At 39.7% G+C, this 23,813-nt stretch overlaps 1 protein-coding gene across 1 annotated transcript in view; it reads right to left on the reverse strand.

The window, feature by feature from the left end:
• Positions 1-23,813, reverse strand: part of LOC150081687 (protein qui-1-like) — a 706,673-nt gene that overhangs the window by 377,233 nt on the left and 305,627 nt on the right. The window contains exon 3 of the mRNA XM_090378807.1: positions 23,397-23,560. Coding sequence (XP_090234933.1) covers positions 23,397-23,517 — 121 coding nt within the window. The 5' untranslated portion in view covers positions 23,518-23,560. The remainder of the gene's footprint in view (positions 1-23,396; positions 23,561-23,813) is intronic.

A 23,813-nucleotide genomic window follows, 5' to 3' on the forward strand; every position in this document is an offset into this window, starting at 1 on the left:
TTTTAGCTGTGTAGTCATTTGTGATCTCATTTCAAGATAGGATTACTGTTGACATAGTACATCGACCTTTGCCTGTGGCCAGGATCTACGCGCCCTCTGAAATGCCTTGCGGGCACTATTTACCCTTTTTCCCGGGATCTGGCGCCCACCACAGCTTTGAGGGAAGGCATCTTCTTCTTGATGGCTATAGCTTCCGCTTCTGTGATTAGTTTTGTTAAATCTCGGTGATGCCGGTCTAGGTTGAATTCATTGGGGTGAAAGTTTTCTGCTTTCTCCATCAGCAGCTGCTTAAAATGTTTCCAATCCGTCTTTAATATGGCGTATCTTGGTAATAGAAGTCGTGTGACATGTTGCGTTTGGAGTGATCTATGGAGGTTGTAATTTAACACTGTGATCTGAAGTGGTCCAGTGTTATTGTACCTCCCAAGGAGAGAAGTGTCCTGTTATGGAATGACTTGCAAGAGTAAGGTCGATATTCGCTTCCCACATAGTGCTTGAGAAGGTGTGGGGCTGGATTGGTCTGTTTAGAATGGATAGGTCGCTGCTTGATATGTACTCCTCTAGGCAGGGTATCCCAGCAGAATATCGCCCAAAGCATGACACCGCTGCCACCAGCTTGTTTTCATCCCACGATGCATCCAGGCACCATTACTTTCCCAGGTAAACGACGCACACGTACCCGGACGTCCACATGGTGCAACAGGAAACGTGATTCACCGGGCCAGACGACCTTCTTCCAATCACTCAAGGTCCAGTTTCGATGCTCACGTACCCATTGAAGGCGCTGTCACCGGTGGACCGTGGTTAGCATGGGCACTCAGAGCGGCCTGCGGCTATGCAGCCCCATTTTCAGCAGGGTTCGATGTTGTGACACATTACTCCCGTCACCAGCATTCCAATTACCGGCGAGTAGCGCCACAGTCTCCTTTCTGTTGCCACGTACCATCCGGGAGAACCTTCACCCACCTCGAGCATCGATGAGCCGTGGTCGTCCAACACCTCGCCGGCGGTTTGTGGGTTTCCCCTCCTTGGATCAATTTGGGTAGGTACTAACCACGGTTGACCGTTAGCTTCCCACCAGCTGCCTGGTGGGATGGTTCAAAAAGGATTTATCTGCTCCTATGCTTACCTTTGGTGCCACTCCAATTTCTAGGGAAGTTGATATGTCTCTTTCGGGGACTACCCTGACTTCTAATCTCTCTTGGCACAAGCACATTACAAATATTGTTTCCTCTGCATCTAAAAAACTTGGTTTTCTCTTTCGCTCTCGGCGTTACTTTTCTTCTAAACAGCTGTTCACCTTTTACAAATCACAAATCCGCGTTACCATGGAATATTATTCCCACATCTGGGGCGGTGCCCCCAAAACCTCTCTCAGGCGCCTAGATTCCATTCTGAAGAGGGCAGTTAGGTTAATTAATGACTCATCTCTAACAGAGTCTCTCCACTCTGTCTCATAGACATACTGTTTCTTCTGCATGCCTTTTCTACAGATACTTCCATGGGCACTGGTCTTCTGAATTAGCTTCTATAATTCCCGCTCTCTCTTTCAAAACAGTCCGAACACGTGCCGCCAACATCCATTTACTGACCAACTTCAAACTCACAAAACCAATTTTTCATCTTCCTCGTTTATTCAATCAACTGCTGTTTTCTGGAACAACCTTCCTTCATACGTATTTCCTGAAAATTACAGTCTACAGAAGTTAAAGTCCAATGTCAACAAATATCTTCTTTCGTCTTCTCAACCTCCAACCCAAGCACGGTACCAAGTACTATAGGTTCTAATATCTCTCGTGTTTGGGGTTTTCATAAAAAAAAAAAAAAAAAAAAAAAACTAGCACAGAGCGCTGAACTAAACTCAACTGGACGTCTCTGAGATGAAGTGGAGCGCAGAATAAGAAGATATACTCTTAGTAAATGGAGCACAGTACCACGAGCTTTCCTCCAAAAAATCAGAAGAATGTCTTTGTTGAAGCAAAGAAGCAGTCATTATGGCCAATCAGGTCAAAGCACTATTATATTTAAATAAACTACAAGTATCCAATGACTTTTGGTAGGTCAGCATACATATAAATTAATCAAAAAGTCTCACTAAAAACGTTCTTACTAAATACATAATCCCAGAGTTCTACCGCTTTTGGAAGCACCTCTGGATTTCTATGTTCCCAAATTTTCTTTCCACATGAGGAATTTTTTCGTGAAGAAAAAAAAAAAGTTGAGGGGCCCAGGTGTGGTGAGGCACACCTAGAAAGTTATTCTGGATCAAAAACTCACGAAAAGGCAAGCTCAACCCTAATTTAATCGTACACCATTCAACTAACACCCTTGTACATGAATATATTTAAACGAGTAATAAACGATTATTGGTTTGCTAAGATCAGCGCTTTGCGTTGGTGAGTCGAATATATATTGTACACTGAACTTCCTAACTTTAAACAATGGACGGTTTGACATGCAAATATCCACTTCAAAGAAGAACAGATCTCTTATTCTGATGATTTCCTTTTGTCTCCAGCAACCAATGAGCCATTAGAATTATGGCACATGTCTCGAGAGGTTCGTAGGATGCTCTGTCTAGGGATCGATAGAGTGCTTCATGTGAGCAGGTTGTACGTGCTGAGGGATAGCTAATTAAGACAAATAAGCCGAATACCGACTCCTTTCGAAGTTGCCCAGGTCGAAGAATCGAATGCAGCCATCGTCATCCTTCCCTCCCTCCAAGTCTGGAGTGGCTTTCTCATTAGGAGAGAAGGGATCATTAAAAGCTTCCTTACCCTCTTCTTTTATCTTTTGTTCCGAGTTTGTTAAACTCCTCGTCGAAAAGTTCTAACAAGGACTTCTGAAGTGTTCGCAACATGTAACAGACATTTCTTCGACCTATTTCTTCTCATTCTTCTTGCGATTACGGTGCTGCCATGCATAAACGGAATAATAAAATCAACGTCCTCTTCAAGGCCTAACTGCATGAAAAGTCCTGTGTGACATATGGAATACGCTTTTCTTTTTTCATTTTATTAGGGCGTTTTTATGCACCCTAACTTGAACTACTAGTTTGATTTAAGGAGAGATGATTATAAAAATAGCATTCAAAAAAATTATCCATATTTACTTCAAGTTATATGGCCTTCGGAATTTAAAAAAATATATCAGATTATTCCACAACTGAAAACTGAAATAACTCACAAAGAAAATGCAGACCATGATTATACATGAATCGTAAGATGTCACTTAGTGTACATATTCTGCAGTTCACGCTATGTTAACTACCTCAATCGTCCTTCCAGGAATACAAATTTTCCACGTCTCTTTATAAAGTGGATCATGGAGGATTAAATCATTTGACGAAGTCGATCACAGAAATTTTAAATTAAAAAAAGTAACACAAAATCTGCCGAAGAAATGCAAATTTATAACTATATAAAAATCGAGTGTACACAATGATGATGATAACAATGTGTACCGAATGGATATTATTATTAATTTTGTGCGAGCTTTTGACGGTTGAGCAAGCTGTAATTTTTTGTATTTCTTCTGCTTAAATGCCCAAGCCCATTTATGGCGGGAGCTGAAAGTGTTTGCACAGCGGGTCATTTCACATAAACACACAAAGAAAAATGTACTATAATTTGCCTTCCTTAGAGACTCCACTTTCGAATTACGCGCTGTAGGGAGTAATACACTTTTGCTATACTGATAGATGATATGATTTATTTTAGTGACAAAATAAATTTAGTGATTTCTGAAAAATAAAACTAACTACATTAATGGAAAACAAAAAACAATTGTTCCATATTTATTAGAAAATCGTTGTCAAAAACGAACATTTGAAAAAAAAAAAAAAAAAAAAAAAATGTTCATTTATGAAACGAAATGCATTTCATAGTGGATGAGTACTGTAGAGTGTGTGTTGTTCTGACAGGCCTCTCTCCAATTAGACTGCAGTGGGGGGGAACCAATCAGGAACCCCTCTGCCTTGCTGACATCTGCTGACACTGGCTTCAGCTGGACTGGCCAGTGGAGAATTTGTAACAGAGAAGTACAGTGCGATCTTCCATATCTCACATAGGGCATTCTGACTATGACTTTACTCCTCCTCCTTAATACTGGTATCTTTTCTCCCCACATCGCATCCAAACTTTTCTTCACCCTCTTTTCTCCAATACTCAAACTATCAACCCCGCCCCCCCTTCGCAATAAAACTTCGAGTTGTTTTTTTTTTTTTTTTTCCTCCTTTTCTGGAGCCCTCCTTGTCAAGCTCAGGTGACGTCGAGGGTTCGCCCCGGCCAGACTTTACCTACACCCGACCTACCTCCTCGTGGTGGTGGATGGGCAACGTGGGATCCCACTACAGCAGGCTCGGCAGCTAAATGGTCGGAGGAACAATACACCAACACTACACTATGCAGACTACACCAAAACGTACACTATCTCTGGCATTTACACAGTTCTACTGCGATACAGAGTAGTGCCATGTCAGAGACCACCCATCCGCATCAAAGTACCTAGAGTACCTGCCTGCACCATCTTTTATCAGAATGTGCGTAGTCTTAGGAACAAGCTTGACACTATGGAGCAAATTCTGCTCCCCGGATATTTTGACCTGCTCGCCATCACCGAAACCTGCCCCAGCTGAATATTGCGACGCCTCCAAGCAAGGGTGGAGGCGTCGCAATATTTTACAAGAAATCCGCTTTCAAGCTATTGGGTAATAAATGCAGCAACTCCCCCAATTATGAAGTAATCCTCATTACGTTCGGATACAACTTCGTGACGTTTGACGTCTGTGTGGTGTATATACCCCCAACGCCTTCCCAGCAAATTATCATTGAAGTTTCCAACTGGTTAATAAATCAGCTGCATCCCACAGCTTCTCACTTAGTTTGTGGTGATTTCAATTTACCTCCTCAGCTATTTAATCTGAAAAAGGATCTTCTTGCAAACTTGAGATGTGCTGACCTACAACTTATTAATGAAGCTACAACCAGGGGGAATAACCTCTTAGATCTAGTTCTAGCCTCTATCCCTTGATTACATTGCAGAAACGTCATTTGACTCTGATCATGTCCCAATACATGTGACTGCATATCTGCCAGCCCCCAAATTAGAAGCCAGAAAGGCAACAAAAAAGGTTGATATCACTAGCCCCAACTTACTTGATGTAGATAAGTGCATCAGAGCCGCCTCTCTTATTGCATGGTTGGTTTCAGAGACTTGTGACCCAGAACTAGCTGTGAACATTCTCACAAACTGGATCAACACAGTTGCCAAATATGCTGCCTCTATAAAAATCACAATCAGTCCATATACATACAAGACTTTGGGGGAATTCAGAACTCAAAATGAGTTTCCAGCTGAAGCAACAGCTCCATCGCACATGGAAACAGTCGCAAAATGTCAATGATCGCATCGTTTATTAAAGGGCACGGGCTCAATTTAATCGCCTGAAATCCGAGGCAATCAAATTATACGTTAACCGTGGTCTGGCTAAAGGGAAAATTCCATACAAGAAAGTGAACCATTTTCCTTTGCAACTTGATCCTGAATTGTGGCTCGATTTCGTCACAAGATTTAACTGTAATCCTATGCCAAACTAAGATCTAGCTCTACTAACAGAGCCCACCCAGCACAAAGTGTTGAATATCATTCAGATCACAAAACAACAGCTGATCATAGCCATCAATTCTATACCTGCCTCGTCAACCACCGGTTATGATGGAGTTCCCCAATTCATGCTCAAATGCCTAAGTTCGTATATTATTGAGCCAATTTTAATTATCTTCAACCAGTTACTCTCGAACCAGATTTTCCCACAGCAGTAGAAAAACTATCTCATCAAACCTTTATCTAAAGTTCAGTCGCCATCGAAACCTAAACACTTCCGTCCCATCTCCAACCTGGAGAAAGCCTTACTCCCCATCCTCACTAAGCAGATCTTGCCCAGTAATCCAGTCCAAATTCACTACTCCCTTCCGAACAGATCAACGACCACCAATCTGCTAGCGACCACAAATACTATCTTGTCAGCATTTGAGAAAAGGCAAGAACTAGCTGTTATTTACTTAGACATTGAGGCTGCATGTGATGCCGTCCAAGTAAACCAACTACTCACTCTCCTGGAATGCCACTTCCAGATCACAGGAAACATACTATGCTTTCTCTTCTCTTTTCTGCAAAGCAGAGTTATAAAGCTTCATGGAGATCGCATCCTTACAAGATCCGTCACCGCAGGAGTCCCACAAGGAGGGGTCCTTTCGGGGCTTCTGTTTTCATCTATCTTCCCACTGGTTGCATATTCTCGATGTCTACTGAGCTATGCGGATGATATCAAGATACCCGCTCCCATCATCCCCGGTCAAGACCTAGATCTGGTAAAAGCGGAAATTAACAACACTTTCACCGCAGTCACATCTTACCTCTGCCAGTTTGGGCTCAAGATCTCAAAATTCATGGTGTATTCATTAAAGCAAACTCCTCCTTCTCTTCAGCCTTCGGTCGGCAACATTTGTGTCCAGCCATCGTGATCTGGGCGTTGTATTCGACTCCAAACTTCGATTCAACGCCCACATAGACATGTTGCTCACACGTGCTTCAAGACTCCGGTGGATAGCAAAACAACATCTCCTTCATATCACAGATAAAAAGACGACCGTGAGGTACATAAGAACAGTTATCTTTCCACCTTTACTCCATGCTGCTGAAATTTGGGCGTCAGCGGCACCGTCAATAAAGAAACCACTCTTTGCCACAGAATTCTGGCTCCTAAAGTGGGCCAACAGGAAGCACAACCTTCCAGCTCTGATTCGTAGCACAGCTTGCCAACTCTCTCGGAATTCCATGGCTTCCCACCTTAGTTGACGACCAACGCCTCCTAGCAACAGTCAAGATGATAACAGGCATAATGGCAACACCTTCATTCTGGGATACCTGTGGCTGGAGGATCCCCCCTGCTGCCCTTAGGGCCAATCCCGAGTTCTACTCGCATTCAGCACGACTCCATCTCTCGGACAGTTTCCTTCCTCAGCAGATGCTCAAGCAAACCCAGGCACTGGACGCCGACCTGAACAAATTCGCTGCTGACCGGACTTACCGAAAAAAAAATTATGACTAGTAGGACTAATCAGCAATGACTGATGTATACCTTGCATCTGTTCCTGTCTGATTGAGCTGGTGCTCTTATCTCGATGTTAAGCCAGCTCAATCAGACTTAACTCTCGTGAGGAGTTCTCTTCTTTGTATTAAAATATGTTTTCGTTTGTATAATTACCTTTTTTTTTGTAAATAATTGTTCGATTATCCTGGAAGTATCGGGAGGCTGTAAACCCATGGCTTTATGACCGTGAAGGGCAATAAAGATTATCTATCTATCTCTCTCTCTCTCTCTCTCTCTCTCTCTCTCTCTCTCTCTCTCTCTTTATACTGCGCGGAGTAGTTAAGGGTAGGACCCCTGGTGCTGTTTAACAAGCAACACTATACATACACTACGTGCATCATGGTTCACTGAAACCAAATGAGACGTTTAGGTGTAGTGCTGATTTCGGACAAAAAAGCAAAATTCAGTATCAAGCAGGGCATGGATACATGAATAGCATAAGAAATTCATGGAGGCTGGAAGTGTCTCACTGCGGCCTGGATCCAGGAGTGAAAGCATAATTGATGAGTATGTGGAGGGGATCTGAAAATTGCAGATTCCACGTTCAACAAAGAACAAAGTGCTACACAGGCGCTGAGACTGCATGTATATAGGATTCCACTTGTACAGACTCTCAGGTCCAATGACCGTCCACAACGCTATGCATTTTGGAAATGATGGAAACGCGTTTGGAAATGATGAAACGGCTGGATGAGGACAATGGATACCTAAGACATGTAGTATTAACTGATGGGGGCTAATTTTCATGTCTCAAGGAGAGCCAATCGCCACACCTTACGATCTGAGGCTTTAAAATCCTTAAGTCATTCAAGAAATGAACGTGACTGCCAAAGGTATACATGATATATAGAACCATGCACGTTGTGGGATACGTGATACATGATATATAGAACCATAGAACCTGTGGTGGGACCATTTTCTATGATGAACTTGCCATTAACACGAACAATTATCTGCAGTATCATTGTTTCTCAGTTGTCTAACTCAGATAATGATTTTCCAGAGTAGATGGTGGTCCCTCACATTGGGCAAAGGAGGTTCGAGTTTACTTCGATGCAACGTTTCGAGGTAACTGGACTGGCAGAGGAAGGAGTCCAATCCCCTACCCTCTCCACTCTCCTGACACAACTCCCATTGACTGCTTCCTGTCAGGATATGTCAAGAACATTGAGTGACAAAGAAAAGTACACAGAAGATCACTAATGCTGCTTCAATAATCGACGCAGGCATGCTCGAACGAACCTGGAGAGAGAGCTAGAATATCGCCTTGATATTCTCCGGACGGCAAAAGGGGCGTCATATCGAAGTGGGTTGGTTGGTTGTTTTGTTGTTTATTGGCACATTGACAACGGAGATCATAATGCGCCAGTTCATTTGTTATATTATGTCTTTGTATGTATATTGATTCTCTATATCTTGTCGTATTAACTGGAGTTAAATATTTTCTGTGATTATATACTCTATCATTATTTATAGTAGATGGTAGATGTTGATTGTCTGCATGAATCTGAAAATGTCTGATACCCGTCCCTCGTCACCTAGGATATCTCTGAGGGTGATGTCTTGATTTCTTTTATATAATGATGAGAAAATCTTTCGTCGATCATTTTCATAGGTTGGGCATTCTATGAGTATATGTCTGATTGTTTGGGTAGTATTGCATGTTTGGCATCTTCTGCACGTAGTAAATAGCCATGTGTGAGGTGTGTATGTCCAATTCGTAGTCTAGTCAGAACAACTTCCTCTCTCCTTGATTTTCTTGTGCTTGTTTTCCAATGTTCAACTTTTCATATCGAAGTGGGCTAAGTGACCATAAATTGCAGGATATGCGCTTTCCAATACATTCCAAATGATGCCCCCAGCTACCATCTGAAGCCGAGAACAGCACCCTCCTGCGCACTAGTGAACTTTCGTGCATACGAGCTGATGCAGATTTCCAGGCAGAGCGATTTACGTCGCTCTGCCTGGAGATCTGCATCAGACCACACGTCGGCAACATGTGGGATCAAAGAAATATGCTGACCGACGAGCTTACACGTGTTTATGAATATTTTGCTATAATGTATTTTTTTATCAATGTGTCGTGTCCAGCTCAGAATTTGTATATACTCCCAACTATATTTATTATTTATATATTTATTTAAATTATGACACATTTTATTGTCAAGTGTTACTCACATTTTTGTTTTATACAAGGTTTTATGTTATCCCTTAATTTTTGTGAAGTCCCTGGCCTCTTGACAGTGGCGGATATATATTGTATCTAGGTATGGTTTATGTGTATTACATATCCTATGTATACAATATATCAACGATTTTCTTCTAATTTCAAAAATGAGCTTACAACAGCTGTTTTGGCTTGATTATAATTCAAGCCTACTTCTTTTAGACTCTCGTCAAATTTTTATGGAGCAGCGGAATATGAAAGGAAGGCCAAGTTCTTTCATTGACATGTTGTAAGAACGAGTTGTCTTAGAAAGACACTACAAATGAGTTGCATTTATATAAAAATGTATAGCACTACTCATTTTTAATTCAGTGCCGTTCCAGACGGCCGTGTGGGTTGGTTTTTTTTTTTTTTTTTGCCAAGTCATAGGATGGGAGGGCAGGCATCCTCAATGCAAAACCTGACAACCAACTGTGATTTAAGCGAAATTTATGAAAAATATCTAAATATGTTTGAGTTTAAATGATAAGTTAGTGCACAAGCTGCATGTCCATCTTCTCGAATCGACTTCTTATTATCATCCGACCGATGCGATTCTAAGTACCTTTGGGGATGTGGTACTGCATTAAGAACAGTCAAGAATATACATAGTTAAGTCTAGGGCAAAAGATTCAAGATATGGCTACTTTACTTACTGCACTGTCATGCATCTGACATACCGCGGATATGTCATGTCACTGGATTGTGCAGGCCTTTACAATGCACACATGATACCCCAATCAGAGTCGAAATTCGGGTCTGGTTTCCAGTATACATTTTAAATAAAAAGCAATATACTTCTCATTTCAAACAGTCTTTTATTTATTCTCTCTTAGCAAATATGAGAACATACATTTATTTAAATTGATATTAACGAATTTTTGCGATGTTAGTTTAAATTTTATGACATATTGTACCGCGACAGCCAGATTTGGAACTCTTGATTTAGAGGTTTTCCCACGTCTTCGAAATGTATATGTGGCCATAAACTGGAAGTTTGGAATGTGTATTCAATTTCCTCAGGTAAATATTAAATAAACCTACTACTATTAGCCTAATAAAATGTCAGAATAATAAATAAACAAAAAAATTCACACTGATTAAATTAGTTGTCATTTCATTCTTAAAATATTCTACAGAACTTCGCTAATAACACATCGCAAGCTTGACATCGAGATTTGCATTTATTGCTATTAACGCTAAGCGTTTCAGAGAGGTCTAAAGATTTTATTCTCAGATTAAACACTCACAGTTCGTTTTCTTCTGCTATCGTTTGTAATATGCCATTATCTTTGTACTGTGTCTTACTGTTATATTACATCCACCAACTGCCAATTACATTTTTGCCACCAAGTTAAATTGCAACAGTTAGCTTAAGAGTTCTCAGTTCCCTACCCTACTCAAGTATTCATAATACCAGCCAAAGACTATTCTGAGTCATCCTGCTTAAACACACACACATATAGTTCTTCCTCTTTATGTGTATGTTGCATCTCTCTGCCCGTCTCCTCGATTACTAAGTCGACACTTGACACCGAACATCACCTGGTAGAAAAGTTGAAGCCTTTTGAAGAGTGGAGCCAATTAAATTTCCCCGTAAAAGGAATGAAACGGGACCATCAGCCACTCTGCATATTCGATATAATGGCTTGTTAACCTCCGACGATCGATGGGAAAATAGCTGCACTTCGAAACGAGCAGGAAAACTCCGAAATTCTCTCTCTGCATTGCCATACTCTAGACGTGGTGCTCTGCTGAGTGCCTCAAACAAGAATTTGGGAGTTTCTGTCATTACGTTAAGAAATGATTGTGTTATTAATAAGGACCCATTAGATTATGGTTGTCTCCGCAAGAAGGATTTCTTGGAAACTACAATGAAAAAAATCATCCTTTTAACGACTAACTGGTATTGATTAGCTTAAAGCAACAGCGCCATCTATTCACATTTCATAACAAACTACTCCAGCAGAAATTCTAAACATGGCAGAACGTTTTATATTTAATAAAAGTGATATTTATAAATGCTAAAATGTTCGAGATGTAGTTATTTGAAAGTTTTAGTTCATTAAACCTAAAAAGGAAATTTTGCATTTCCTTTTAAGAATTGTGTACGTCCCAAAGAAATATTTGGGACGTACACAATTCTTAAATGGGAAACACATTTATTGCAAGGATGAAATACAGACGCACAATGAATGACGTTCAATCAATGAAGTTAGAAAAACTGGAGTTAGCGGGGTATTTTTGACATTTCAATGTGGTTCATCATATAAAGGATTGAAAGGCCTTGTTCGTATGAAGCCACACTCACTCTCTTTATTAAAAGATCTTTTCAAGCACCAGAAATAAATTAAATTAATTTCGCAAATGTGGATTTAATTTCTAGTCGTAATACATAAAATCCAAGTGAGGTTATATTGAAATTGCCTACAACTCAACCAGGCGATTCTAAACCTAGACACAGCATTGCATGCTGTATTGAAGTAAGCGCATTCAGTACTAGGAATGTGCTTACTCCCTAGGAGTAATCCAATGCAAAATTGTTAGCCGGCATGTTCGTCTCCGGGGATGCCAACAAAGAGGGAGATTAAACAGTCTAGACACCAAAATTGTCACCTGGTCGTATTTTATGCTTCCATTTAAGAACTCTTATAATGTTAACAGAGTGACGTGGAGAAAGAAATAAAAGTTCTCAGTTCTTACGTGACCAACAAAATGAAAGTGGAAGAGAAAACTTGTAAAGCTTCTGCGTTATGCAGTTTCCCAAATCTATTTATATTCTGGAGGTTGCCTGGCAACGGGTGATTGCTGGGAATGTATCAGTGTGCACTTAAGTGTAATTTATAAGATAACTTTCTCTTTTGCTTCGATGTGGATGCGCTGCGTATGAGAAACAAACAAACAAAAAATCTAACAGGAATGTTGTTGTTGAGATAATGTAATTAGCGAAGCAAACCTTTAATGGTTACCAATAAAATCATTCCGGATTACTGCAGTTTGAAAATTGTTTGTATACTGCATAAAAAATTCGCGGAACAATCATAGCCTCCTATCAGTTCTTAAAAATATTGTCATTATCGACATAAATGATCAAATTTTGATTATTTATTGTGCATGACCGATAGGGATTTCAGTTTAGCCACACTAACGTTATAATTTTATCATTCCATTTCGTGGGGGCTTTATAAATGTATTTCTATTTGATATATCATACGCTAAATGAGCGTGAAATTTCCAGGAGAGTAGATTCTGTGTGAGAATGCAAGGAGAGGCGGAAAGAGAGATCAGATTGTTCTACGTGGCTACATTTTGAAACTCATTTTGCAGGCCACCTTTAATCGAATTATTATCATCCCGATCTCCAGATGAATTGAATACCTTTCGGTGCATAAGAAAGGAGAAGTAAAAGAACGCAGTAAGAAGACATTTTTTATGGAGTAAAAGTGGATGCTTTTCTTTCAAGAACAGCAGGGATGAAACTTCAGATGTAATTAAATTGACGAAATAAGAAAGTTATTGGGTCTTTTTTTTAACGTTGATCTTAAAATATTAAACACAATTAAGAACTGATGCCTAGAAATATGGATACAGACAACTCTCATCATAATCTCACTAGAACTTGAAACTGTACTGCTTAACATATAGTAAGGAAAAGTTTCAATTTCGATGTTAAAGAAAGATTAAATCACACTTAGATTGTTGAATACGTGTTTCGCTTAAGAAAAGAACTCAGAAGAGGGAATAAATGTCAGAAAAGTAAAAATAATTTACGAGGTACCTAGAAGGGTAATGCCTTACATTTTTTCCTCAATAAAAATTTATTGATATGTATTAATTTTTCGCACAACCTCCTTTCATCTCAGTGATTTTGAGATGGGAGGAGATTTATGGGAAATTTTGAAGAAGAAGAAACTCATGTATTTTGTGGTTAATACTTTAAACGCTTTCAGCTTCTTTTAGATTGGTTGCTAATCCTCAGAGTTTGTGTTCTTTAAGCGTGACGCCCATGAAAATGATGCACAAATCCATTTGATAGCATTTCGATGCTGATTGCCCTTGTGCTATTTATGGGAATATTTCGAAACGATGCAACTAGAACAGGAAAAGTTAAAGTTCACCCTCTTTTTTTCTGTGGGAATTTATTATTTTTAAATGTGGAGTAATCTCTTTTTTGGCGTCCGCACTACTTTATTTTTTTAAATTAAAGTACAATTCAAGTAGTGTAAATGTACAGTATTTAAAAATGAACGATATATATGCTTATCTCCTACGTTTTTCAGGAAGTAAGCTTTGTTGTTAGTTTCATGGGTATTCCGGCAGCTAAGAGATGCTATATATAAAGAATTTCCCCTTTATATATAGCATCTCAAAATATATATTAAAATAAAATTGTAAGGAAATGTGATAACATTGCTTGTTGCATTAGCTCATCACGGCACTTTGGCCAGGGATTAATAATAAAGATAGGAAAATCCTATAAATAAGAAAAAAATGATATTTCTGACCTTTGCGCCTACACTAACTATAACCAGAAACCAGCTGTTTCATCAATCGTATCTGGGTTGGAGATGGTGTACAGTATTCCGATTTAGTTTCAAAAAAGGACTTGCTCATGGCAGAGAAACGGCGGCGGTCCTTTGGAACAAAAGGAACTAGTTTTAGATTACTGAAGTTTGGTCAAATTCTGAACTTGGGAAGCCAATGTTTTCAATTTCAAAGGGATTCTGCATTTTAATTCTGCTGGGTATTTATTCTTCTTGAAATAAATTTTAAGGCCTTGTACAACCGACGTAACATGATTTTTCCCAGTAGTTCCATTCGTTTAACTTGTCTGTTTTGTGCTTCTTTTGTATCTGATATAAACCATTAACTATGTTACTCATGTTCATCTCCGCTTGTAATATGAATTTAGTCTCTAGTAGAAATGTATTCAAAGATTGTACAAGTTAAGGAGTTTAGGTATGAACCATGAAGTATTCATCTCCCCGAGGATGGATCACATTAAAACCAAAAATTATATGAAGTACAAACAGTATGCAGGAGAGCACTGCCAGTGACACACAACCTCCTCTCTATTGGGTTGGATATATACCTGTTGGAAAGAGCGAACAGAGATTATCTTGGGGGAGACAAAAGGATATTCTTACAAAGAGAGACTGGGGTTTGGTAACTGCAGCATCTGGATTGGTATTGGTGTTTTTTGGGCACAAGGGCAACTGGGGCCAAAATGTGCCTATTCCTATGACATGTTTTTATATAAAAATTCGGTCCAATTTGTCATCAAAGAAAATCATATATTCGTATCTGCTTAAGAAAGGTAAATAGTTCATTTAAATTCGCATTGTTTCCAATAATTTGGGCGAGTGATAGAGGTTCTTTCAGTCTTGACAGCGAAAGGAAAGTATTTTTTCGGAAATAGTGCTTATAATCTAAGAGTATATTCTTGACGGTGTGTGGTAAAGTATAATGCGTGCATTGAAGTGGGACATCCTCAATGAGTAGATATGTATGGGTTGGATGTGTATGCCCTACGCATAATCTTGCTAGAACAACCTCTTCCTGTCTGTTTTGCCTGAAGCTAGATTTACATAATGCTGGTTCCTCTTTGATTTCGAGCAATTTGTTGTTCGTTTGTGACCTGCAGATTTCAGACCACTGAAATGTATAGATTTTTTTAATGCGCTTCAAATAATCTATATATGGCACTTGGTATTTTGCTGGTGTTGTACGTGTTTGGTTGTTTGATCTGCTCTCTCATTACCTGTGATACCAAATGCCCTGGGATCTAGCAAAATATCACTGCATTATTCTTACTTCGTACGGGATTTAAGCAGGAAAAATGTGTTAGAAAGTGTAAAAGACAGCCGCCGCACAAACAGAAGAGTCTGTTTTCGAACCATCTTTATATATTATACAGCGTTGAGCATTGTTGAGGGCACGGCCTTTATGTAGCTGTTTAATACTTTCATCTGGCAGGGATTTCTTTCCCCACTGCTGAAAATAGGTATCACAGTGAGGGAGAGTTGCAGACCAGGGTGGATCAGGTACATCATTCTCTTGAAGCATATTGTCAAAATTTATGTTCCAGGCATGTATAAATTCTTTTAATCGAATACCAGTGGGTCTATTTTCAGTAACTTTGCTGTTGTAGAACGTGATCCAATCAGGGCTGAGAAGCAAAGGTCGAACAGGATGGGCTGGAAGGCTTTGAATTTTGGCTGCATAATTAAGGAGCAGCATCTTCCTTCTAAGGAGAAGTGGAGGTTCATATGCCTCTACATACAGGCTCTGGACAGGGGATGCTCTAAAGGCTCCTAGCGCAGTACGAAGGGCACTGTGTTGGATGGTGTTCAGTCTGGTTAGTGCACTTTTCCTAGCGGAGTCATAGACAACAGCTCCACAATCTAAGCGAGACCTGATAAGAGCACGATACAGATGTAGAAGAGAGTATCTATCGGCACTCCATTCCATGGCAGAAATGGACCGAAGAATATTTAGTTTCTTTAAACAAACAGTTCGGAGATATGTTATGTGAGAAACAAAGTTAAGTTTGGTGTCCAACATTAAACGTAGGAAACGAAGATTACTGGTGAGTGGTATCAGGTGGTCCTTTAGCCGAAGTTCCGGTTCTGGATGCAGCTTGCGTTTTTTGCAGCAGTGAATTCCAACTGATTTTTGTTCTGACATAGGATATCCATTCTGCTGTGTCCATATTTCTAGCTTATTTATGGAGAGTTGCAGCTGTATTTCAATAGTAGTATGAATATTTGTTGAACTGCAAGATAGAGTGAGATCATCGGCGTACATGTATAATTCGACAGTATTGGGAATGTTGTGGGTTAGTGTTCAGCCTAAGTGAAAAAAGAGTAGCGCTAAGTATTGACCCTTGTGGGACACCTTCTTCTGGGGTATAGATACGAGAAAGTACTGTTTGATAACGAACCTGAAAAGTTCTGTTTTGGAGAAAGAAAGTTTTGAATAAAATGTCCCCGTAATCCTAGGGAATCAAGTTCTCGCAATATGCCATACCTCCAAGTTGTGTCAAAAGCCTTTTCAATATCCAAACTTACCATTACAAGATGGATGTTAATTTTTCACATAAGCATTACGGATGTTAGTCTCGGCTTTCACCATGAGATCCAAAGTGAATCTATTTTGTCGGAATCCAACTGATTGTTGTTTAGCAGCTTTTGAGTTTCAAGAACCCAGGTAAGTCGTCTGTGTATCATCCTTTCTAGAGTTTTACCTAGACAACTGGTGAGGGACATTGCCCGGTAATTTTGTGCGAGTGATTAATCCTTCCCTGGTTTGGGAAAGGCTAAAATAACGGAGTGTTGCCAGGTAGAGGGATATGTACCTTCAAGAAAGATCTGATTAAAGAATATTATTAGCAAATTCAAAGCTATATTGTTTAGATGTTTCAGCATTATATAAAAGATTCCATCAGCTCCAGCAGCGCTATTAGGTGATCTGTTTAATGCTGTTTGGAGTTCAAAAAGACGAAAAAGGTTGATTGTAGGATAGAGACTGGGTATTTTGGAAGTATCATAAGCTGTAGTGGCGGACGTTTCAGAGAAAGTCTCAGCAAGCGAGTTTTTTTCTTGTGTTGAAGATATTTCTTGTCCGTTCTTAGTTAAAATTGGAGCAGAAATTGGTAAATATTTGCCATTTAGTTGTCGAGTTTTTTTCCAAATAATTTTACTACTAGTGTTTTTTGTGATAGAGGAGACAAACTGCAGCCATAATTCGTTTTTGTCTTGTCTTCTAATTTGTCGTGCTTTTGCCTTAAGCCTTTTAAATTGAATTAGGCTGTCGGTGGCTGGAAACTTATGGAACTGATTCCAGGATTTATTTTTTATTATTTTTTTATTTTTCATTACGGTACAAGCGTCATTCCACCAGTGTTTAAGGTTTCTGTGTTTGAAAGCAGAAGACCGTGGTATTGCTTTGGAGACTGCTGCTAGTATTTTTTAGTAATATGCTCAGTGACATCATCAATGGACCCTATAGTATCAATTGGCTATCAAAGGAGATGGAGACAGAATACTTTTCCCAATCTGCTTTGGAAAATTTCCATAATACCCAATGATCAGGGTAAGGTGTCTGCATTGTTTGAATTCTGCATATAATTGGGAAATGATCACTGTTGTGCAGATCATTTAAAACCGCCCAATCTATAATAGGAAGTAACTCAGGGGAACAAATAGATAAGTCAATTGCTGACATAGATCCCGTGGAGAGATGAGTGTAGGTGTTATGGCCAGTGTTCAGCAATGTTAAGTTCAGTTGGTCTATGAGCTTTTATAGCAAGTGCCCTCTATTATCCATGTGAGCAGATCCCCATATTAGATGATGTGCATTTAAGTCAGCAAGAAGACAAATAGGAGATGTTATTTGTTTTACAAGATCTTCTAATTCTTTCAACGTGTAAATATTATCAGGTGGAAGGTACAATGAGACTAGAGTTATTGTTTGTCCCATTGCTACATGAAGTGCAACGGCCTCTAAGTGGGTCTTAAGCGGAATGTTTTTTGATGAAAATTTTCAATCCGCTAGAATTGCAACTCCTCCGTGCGAATGGCTTGAAGAAATTCTATCTTTTCTATAGGCTGTATAATGTTTAATAGAGAAAGTTACCTCTGGATTTAAGCAAGTCTCTTGCACGTAAATGGCTACAGGATTATATAGTGTACAATGTGCTTCATTATTTGGTTTTAAAGAGGGAAGATGATTCTGTGTTTCTTGTAAGAGGGAGCAGTTTGCTTTGTGACGATCATGTTTAGTCTTATCCTTTCTTGAAAAAAAAAAAAAGGGCGTCCATATTCTGTACTCCCTTCTACATTATCGGGTCCAGTAAGTGAACATCCAGTCTCCACGTCATTTTCTGCATGAAGATCAAGGACTGTTTCTTCTTGTGCATTTACAACTTCGCTGTCCATGCTGCTTGAATTTGATTGTTGCAATTCAGTGGCGCGTTGCCTTTGTGGTTTCCTTTGTACTTTATCGATTGATTTAATTTTAGATGGAACTGAGTGGGGTATTGTTTATTTCGTCGATTGAAACAGGTTTGTTAGCGGGATGATTTATCAATAGTACAGATCGTGCCCATTTTGCAATGGATGTGTTAGGTGGGATTAACACCTCTGTTTGGGTCGCAACAGCTTGACAGTTTTGGGTAGCAGTAGCGTAGCTGCGTTTCGGCATGATATGTTTTCGATCTTAGACTTCTGTATCTTTTTTTCCATTTTCCACAGGTCACATGATTTTGAATAAGCTGGGTGAGCCCTCTCACAATTTGGGCACTATGGAGATTTTGCAGTACAATCTGTTTGGGAATGATTTTTCGAACCACAATTAGGACATGTAATTTCACCTCTGCATGTTGTTTGAGAATGAAAGACTTTTTGGCATTTGAAACATCTTAAGGGATTTGGAATGTATGCTCGCACTCGGCAGTGCAGATAGCCTGCTTTCACTGAGTTGGGTAAATTTGGCATACTGAAAGTCAATATGATATTTTGTGTTGGAACTAGTTTATCGTCCTTCCGGATCATAATTCGCCTTGCTTGTGTGTGTTACTTTTTGTTCTTGTAATTCCGTAACCATCTCCTCTTCGGTGACGTTTAATAAATCCCACTCACTTCTTACTCCTTTTCAGGAGTTCAGTGTATTATGCGGCGTGACTTTGATTGGGATTCCGCTTATAGTTGACAGTTTCAAAAACAGTTCAGAGTGTCTTGCCTGCGTGGTTTCAATTAATAGATCTCCTGATTAGAGTCATTTTACCATTTTTAGATAGATAGATAGATAATCTTTATTACCCTTCACGGCCATAAAGCCAGGGGCTTACAGTTTCCGAAACTTCCGGGAAAATTGAACAATTATTTACAAAAAGGTAATTTTACAAAGAACACATATCATAATACAAAGGAGAGAACTCCTTACGAGAGGAAAGTCTGATTGAGCTGGCTTAACATCGAGGAAAGTCTGATTGAGCTGGCTTAACATCGAGATAAGAGCACCAGCTCAATCAGACAGGAACAGATGCAAGGTATACATCAGTCATTGCTGATTAGTCCTACTAGTCATAATTTTTTTTTCGGTAAGTCCGGTCAGCAGCGAATTTGTTCAGGTCGGCGTCCAGTGCCTGGGTTTGCTTGAGCATCTGCTGAGGAAGGAAACTGTCCGAGAGATGGAGTCGTGCTGAATGCGAGTAGAACTCGGGATTGGCCCTAAGGGCAGCAGGGGGGATCCTCCAGCCACAGGTATCCCAGAATGAAGGTGTTGCCATTATGCCTGTTATCTTGACTGTTGCTAGGAGGCGTTGGTCGTCAACTAAGGTGGGAAGCCATGGAATTCCGAGAGAGTTGGCAAGCTGTGCTACGAATCAGAGCTGGAAGGTTGTGCTTCCTGTTGGCCCACTTTAGGAGCCAGAATTCTGTGGCAAAGAGTGGTTTCTTTATTGACGGTGCCGCTGACGCCCAAATTTCAGCAGCATAGAGTAAAGGTGGAAAGATAACTGTTCTTATGTACCTCACGGTTATCTTTTTATCTGTGATATGAAGGAGATGTTGTTTTGCTATCCACCGGAGTCTTGAAGCACGGGTGAGGAGCATATCCATGTGGGCGTTGTGAATCGAAGTTTTGGGTCGAATACAACGCCCAGATCACGATGGCTGGACACAATTGGGATGAGGGTGTTGCCGACCGAAGGCTGGAGAGAAGAAGGAGTATGCTTCAATGAATACACCATGAATTCGGACTTAGCAGGATTGATCTTGAGCCCAAACTGGCAGAGGTAAGATGTGACTGTGGCGAGAGTGTTGTTAATTTCCACTTTTACCAGATCTAGGTCGACCGGGGATGACGGGAGTGAGTATCTTGATATCGTCGCATAGCTCAGTAGACATCGAGAATGTGCAACCAGTGGGAAGATAATGGATGAAAACAGAAGGCCCGAAAGGACTCCTGCGGTGACGGATCTAGTAAGGGTGCAATCTCCTGTATGAAGCTTTATAACTATTATTCAGAAGAGAGGAGAGAAAGCATAATATGTTCCCTGTGATCTGGAAGTGGCATTCCAGGAGAGTGAGAAGTTGGTTTACTTGGACGGCATCAAATGCAGTCTCAATGTCTAAGTAAGTCACAGCTAGTTCCTGCCTCTCCAATGCTGACAAGATAGTATTCGTGGTGGCTAGTAGATTGGTGATCGTTGATCTGTTTGGAAGGGAGTACTGAATTTGGGCTGGATTACTGGGCAAGATCTGCTTAGTGAGGATGGGGAGTAAGGTCTTCTGCAGGAGCTTCAGCAGGCTGGAGGAGTTGGAGATGGGTCGGAAGTGTTTAGGTTTCGATGGCGACTGAACTTTGGCTAAAGGTTTGATGAGATAGTTTTTCCACTGCTGTGGGAAAATTTTGTTCGAGAGTAACTGGTTGAAGATTATTAAAAGTGGCTGAATAATGTACGGACTTGGGCATTTGAGCATGAATTGTGGAACTCCATCATCACCGGTGGTTGACGAGGCAGGTAGAGAATTGATGGCTACGATCAGCTGTTGTTTTGTAATCTGAATGTTGTTCAACACTTCTTGCTGGATGGGCTCTGTTAGTAGAGCTAGATCTGAGTTTGGCATAGGATTACGGTTAAATCTAGTTACGAAATCGAGCCACAATTCAGGATCAAATTGTAAAGGAAAATGAGGGTTCACTTTCTTGTATGGAATGTTTCCTTTAGCCAGCTCACGGTTAACGTATAATTTGATAGCCTCAGATTTCAGGTGATTAAATTGAGCCCGTGCCCTTGAATAAACGTACGATCATTGACATTTTGCGACTGTTTCCATGTGCAATGGAGCTGATGCTTCAGCTGGAAACTCATTTTGAGTTCAGAATTCCACCAAAGCCTTGTATATGAACTGATTGTGATCTTTTTAGAGGCAGCATATTTGGCAACCGTATTGATCCAGTTTGTGAGAATGTTCACAGCTAGTTCTGGGTCACAAGTCTCTAAGGCCACCCACACTTATCTGGTGTGGGTGGGGTGACCCACACGGCTCTGATGCACTTATCTACGTCAAGTAAGTTGGGGCTAGTGATGTCAACCTTTCTTGTTGTCCTTCTGGCTTCTAATTTGGGGGCTGGCAGATATGCGGTCACATGTATCGGGACATGTTCCTGCTGAATATAAGACATCTTTGAATGATAAAGGGAGACAATTTGCTTACTGGTTGAGTCGATAATGAATACATTATCAGCAAAGCTGGTGGTTATGATTTGCTAGAATCTGTTCTCATTCTTTTCGGGAGACTAAGATCATGTTCCATTCTACGGGTGTCAGTATGTTGAGAGCCTGTTGGCTCTAGTGGTGGATATTCGTCGTAATCCATTGTTGCTTCTTTTAGCCCTGTGAGAGGGACTTCCTTCTCCCAAGTTACCGGCCCTGCCGCGTGGAGGCAGGAGCGGTGCCAACCAATGACCAAGCGATCAGAAAAAAGAAAGCAGTAACGTTGCGAGCGGAGGAGGGTTTATGAAAAAACTAGTACTCGCCATAGAAAAACACTAGAAAATCGCACTATAAATCGCTTGCCACTCGGGGCCACAGCATCTGGAAACTGCGAGCGACCGAAGTGAAGTGCATAAGGCTTTAAAAGGGTTAAGAAAGTAAATGATGTTAGCATCTTTACTCTTTTCGTACACTGGAATAGAATTTAAAGTGAAAAAAGCTGTTGCAGAATACATTATTGCATATTTATTTATTTACTGAAGTAATTTGATTTCGGCCATAGAGTAATTTATTGTTGGGATAAATTTCGACATAGTAATATGGAGGTGGGTAGTTTTAATACATTTAAAGACTGTTTGGAAAATTATTACGTTAGTAGAAGGAATGGACAGATGAAATGGATTAAAGTTTACTTTCGCTAATGCTGTATATAAGCAAATGCTTCCTTGCATTATTTTGCCAACACTAACACCAAATTGCAACATCTGTGATTCTTTTCCCTTCACTAACTAATCCAGATTCATGGGAGAACAAATTCATCGTGACTAAATGCTAGCTATTATTATAATAATAAGTATTCAAACGCAGAATAGAACAAATCAATCCTCAGGAAAACTTTTTCACAATAACATTGCTGATCTATTATTACAGATCCGCTTCAAGTCGCAACAGAAGTTATGTCGTTTGTCGGTATCCGACAGATGCCATCAGTTGGTCATCTATTTGTGTAACTCTGTCAAGGTCCTATTGCAGATGCTGTACAGAAATAAATGCATGCAAATTTTTATGTTTCTGTATGTATATATATAAACTATACAGATCTAGAGGGAATAACTTTTTTTACCCAGTATCACTTTGCCTAAAACTAAATTTATACGACAATTTAGGGAAGATACTATAACACACCTCGATAAGGACCAAAATGTTCAATAATCCTAATTTTTAATATTATATTCTTCATTTTCAATAATCCTTAATCTACTGGTTGTCTATGGTTATACAGGCCATGAATGGGAGTTTTTCCTGCAAAATGTATTTTATTCCATTATGATATTATATTTATTTTATATTATACTTTCATTTAAGAATGTAAATACATTAATCATTAAAAGAAAAACTGATAATATTTTCAGTAACATGACTACAATATTACGTGAGAATTGCTGATTTTCCTTTCTTTCTTTCTTTAAAGTATTCTTAAAAATAAATATAATGATCCTTATTTTAAATTTAGATACCCGGAGAAGTGCCAATATAATTACACAAACTACAATATCAGACGTGGTCGATTCGTATGTTCAATTTTTCAAAAGTCCCAACTAACTAATGTTAGTGGGGACTTTTTAAATCCGCCAAGTTAACATAAACAGCGCATTTAAACTATAAACACCCCGAGAGAAGCTGACAGCTTGCATTTAAACTGGTTTTCAAAACCAACAACTAAAAGACTCAACATTTCAAAATGTTGTACATTCCACTGAAACAAACAGATTAATTTTTCTTAAGACGCATATGAAACAACAGAAGCGGCTTACCTGTTTTCGTAGATGTGACAAAAATCTTTAGAACCCGAGCCGGAGGATCTGGAGCACCTGTCAGGTTCCCGTGGAAGATGGAGTGTAGAGTGTCATCCTGGTAGAATAACGTGTGCGTCATCTCGCGTGCTGCCTAGATGCTTTGAAGTGCTACAGAACGCCTCCTAAGAAGAGAGAAAAGACTAAATGTCAATTCCACCTGACAATGACTTCAATACGAAAGATGACTTCTGTCAACTATTTGCAAAACTGAGGAATGCATCAATTCGTTTTTGACTTTTTAAAAATGTTTCTTATCAAGCAAATGTAAACCTCCCAAGTATTAATTATATTGTAATGAAGCTAGAAGCTATATGAATTTAATATTTTTCGTGTTGCCTTCGTTATTGTATTTGTAGTTATGAACTAGAAATCAAG

Source organism: Mastigoproctus giganteus, chromosome 8, assembly GCF_048544385.1.
Source record: "Mastigoproctus giganteus isolate SK-2022 chromosome 8, ASM4854438v1, whole genome shotgun sequence".
NCBI lineage: Eukaryota > Metazoa > Arthropoda > Arachnida > Uropygi > Thelyphonidae > Mastigoproctus > Mastigoproctus giganteus.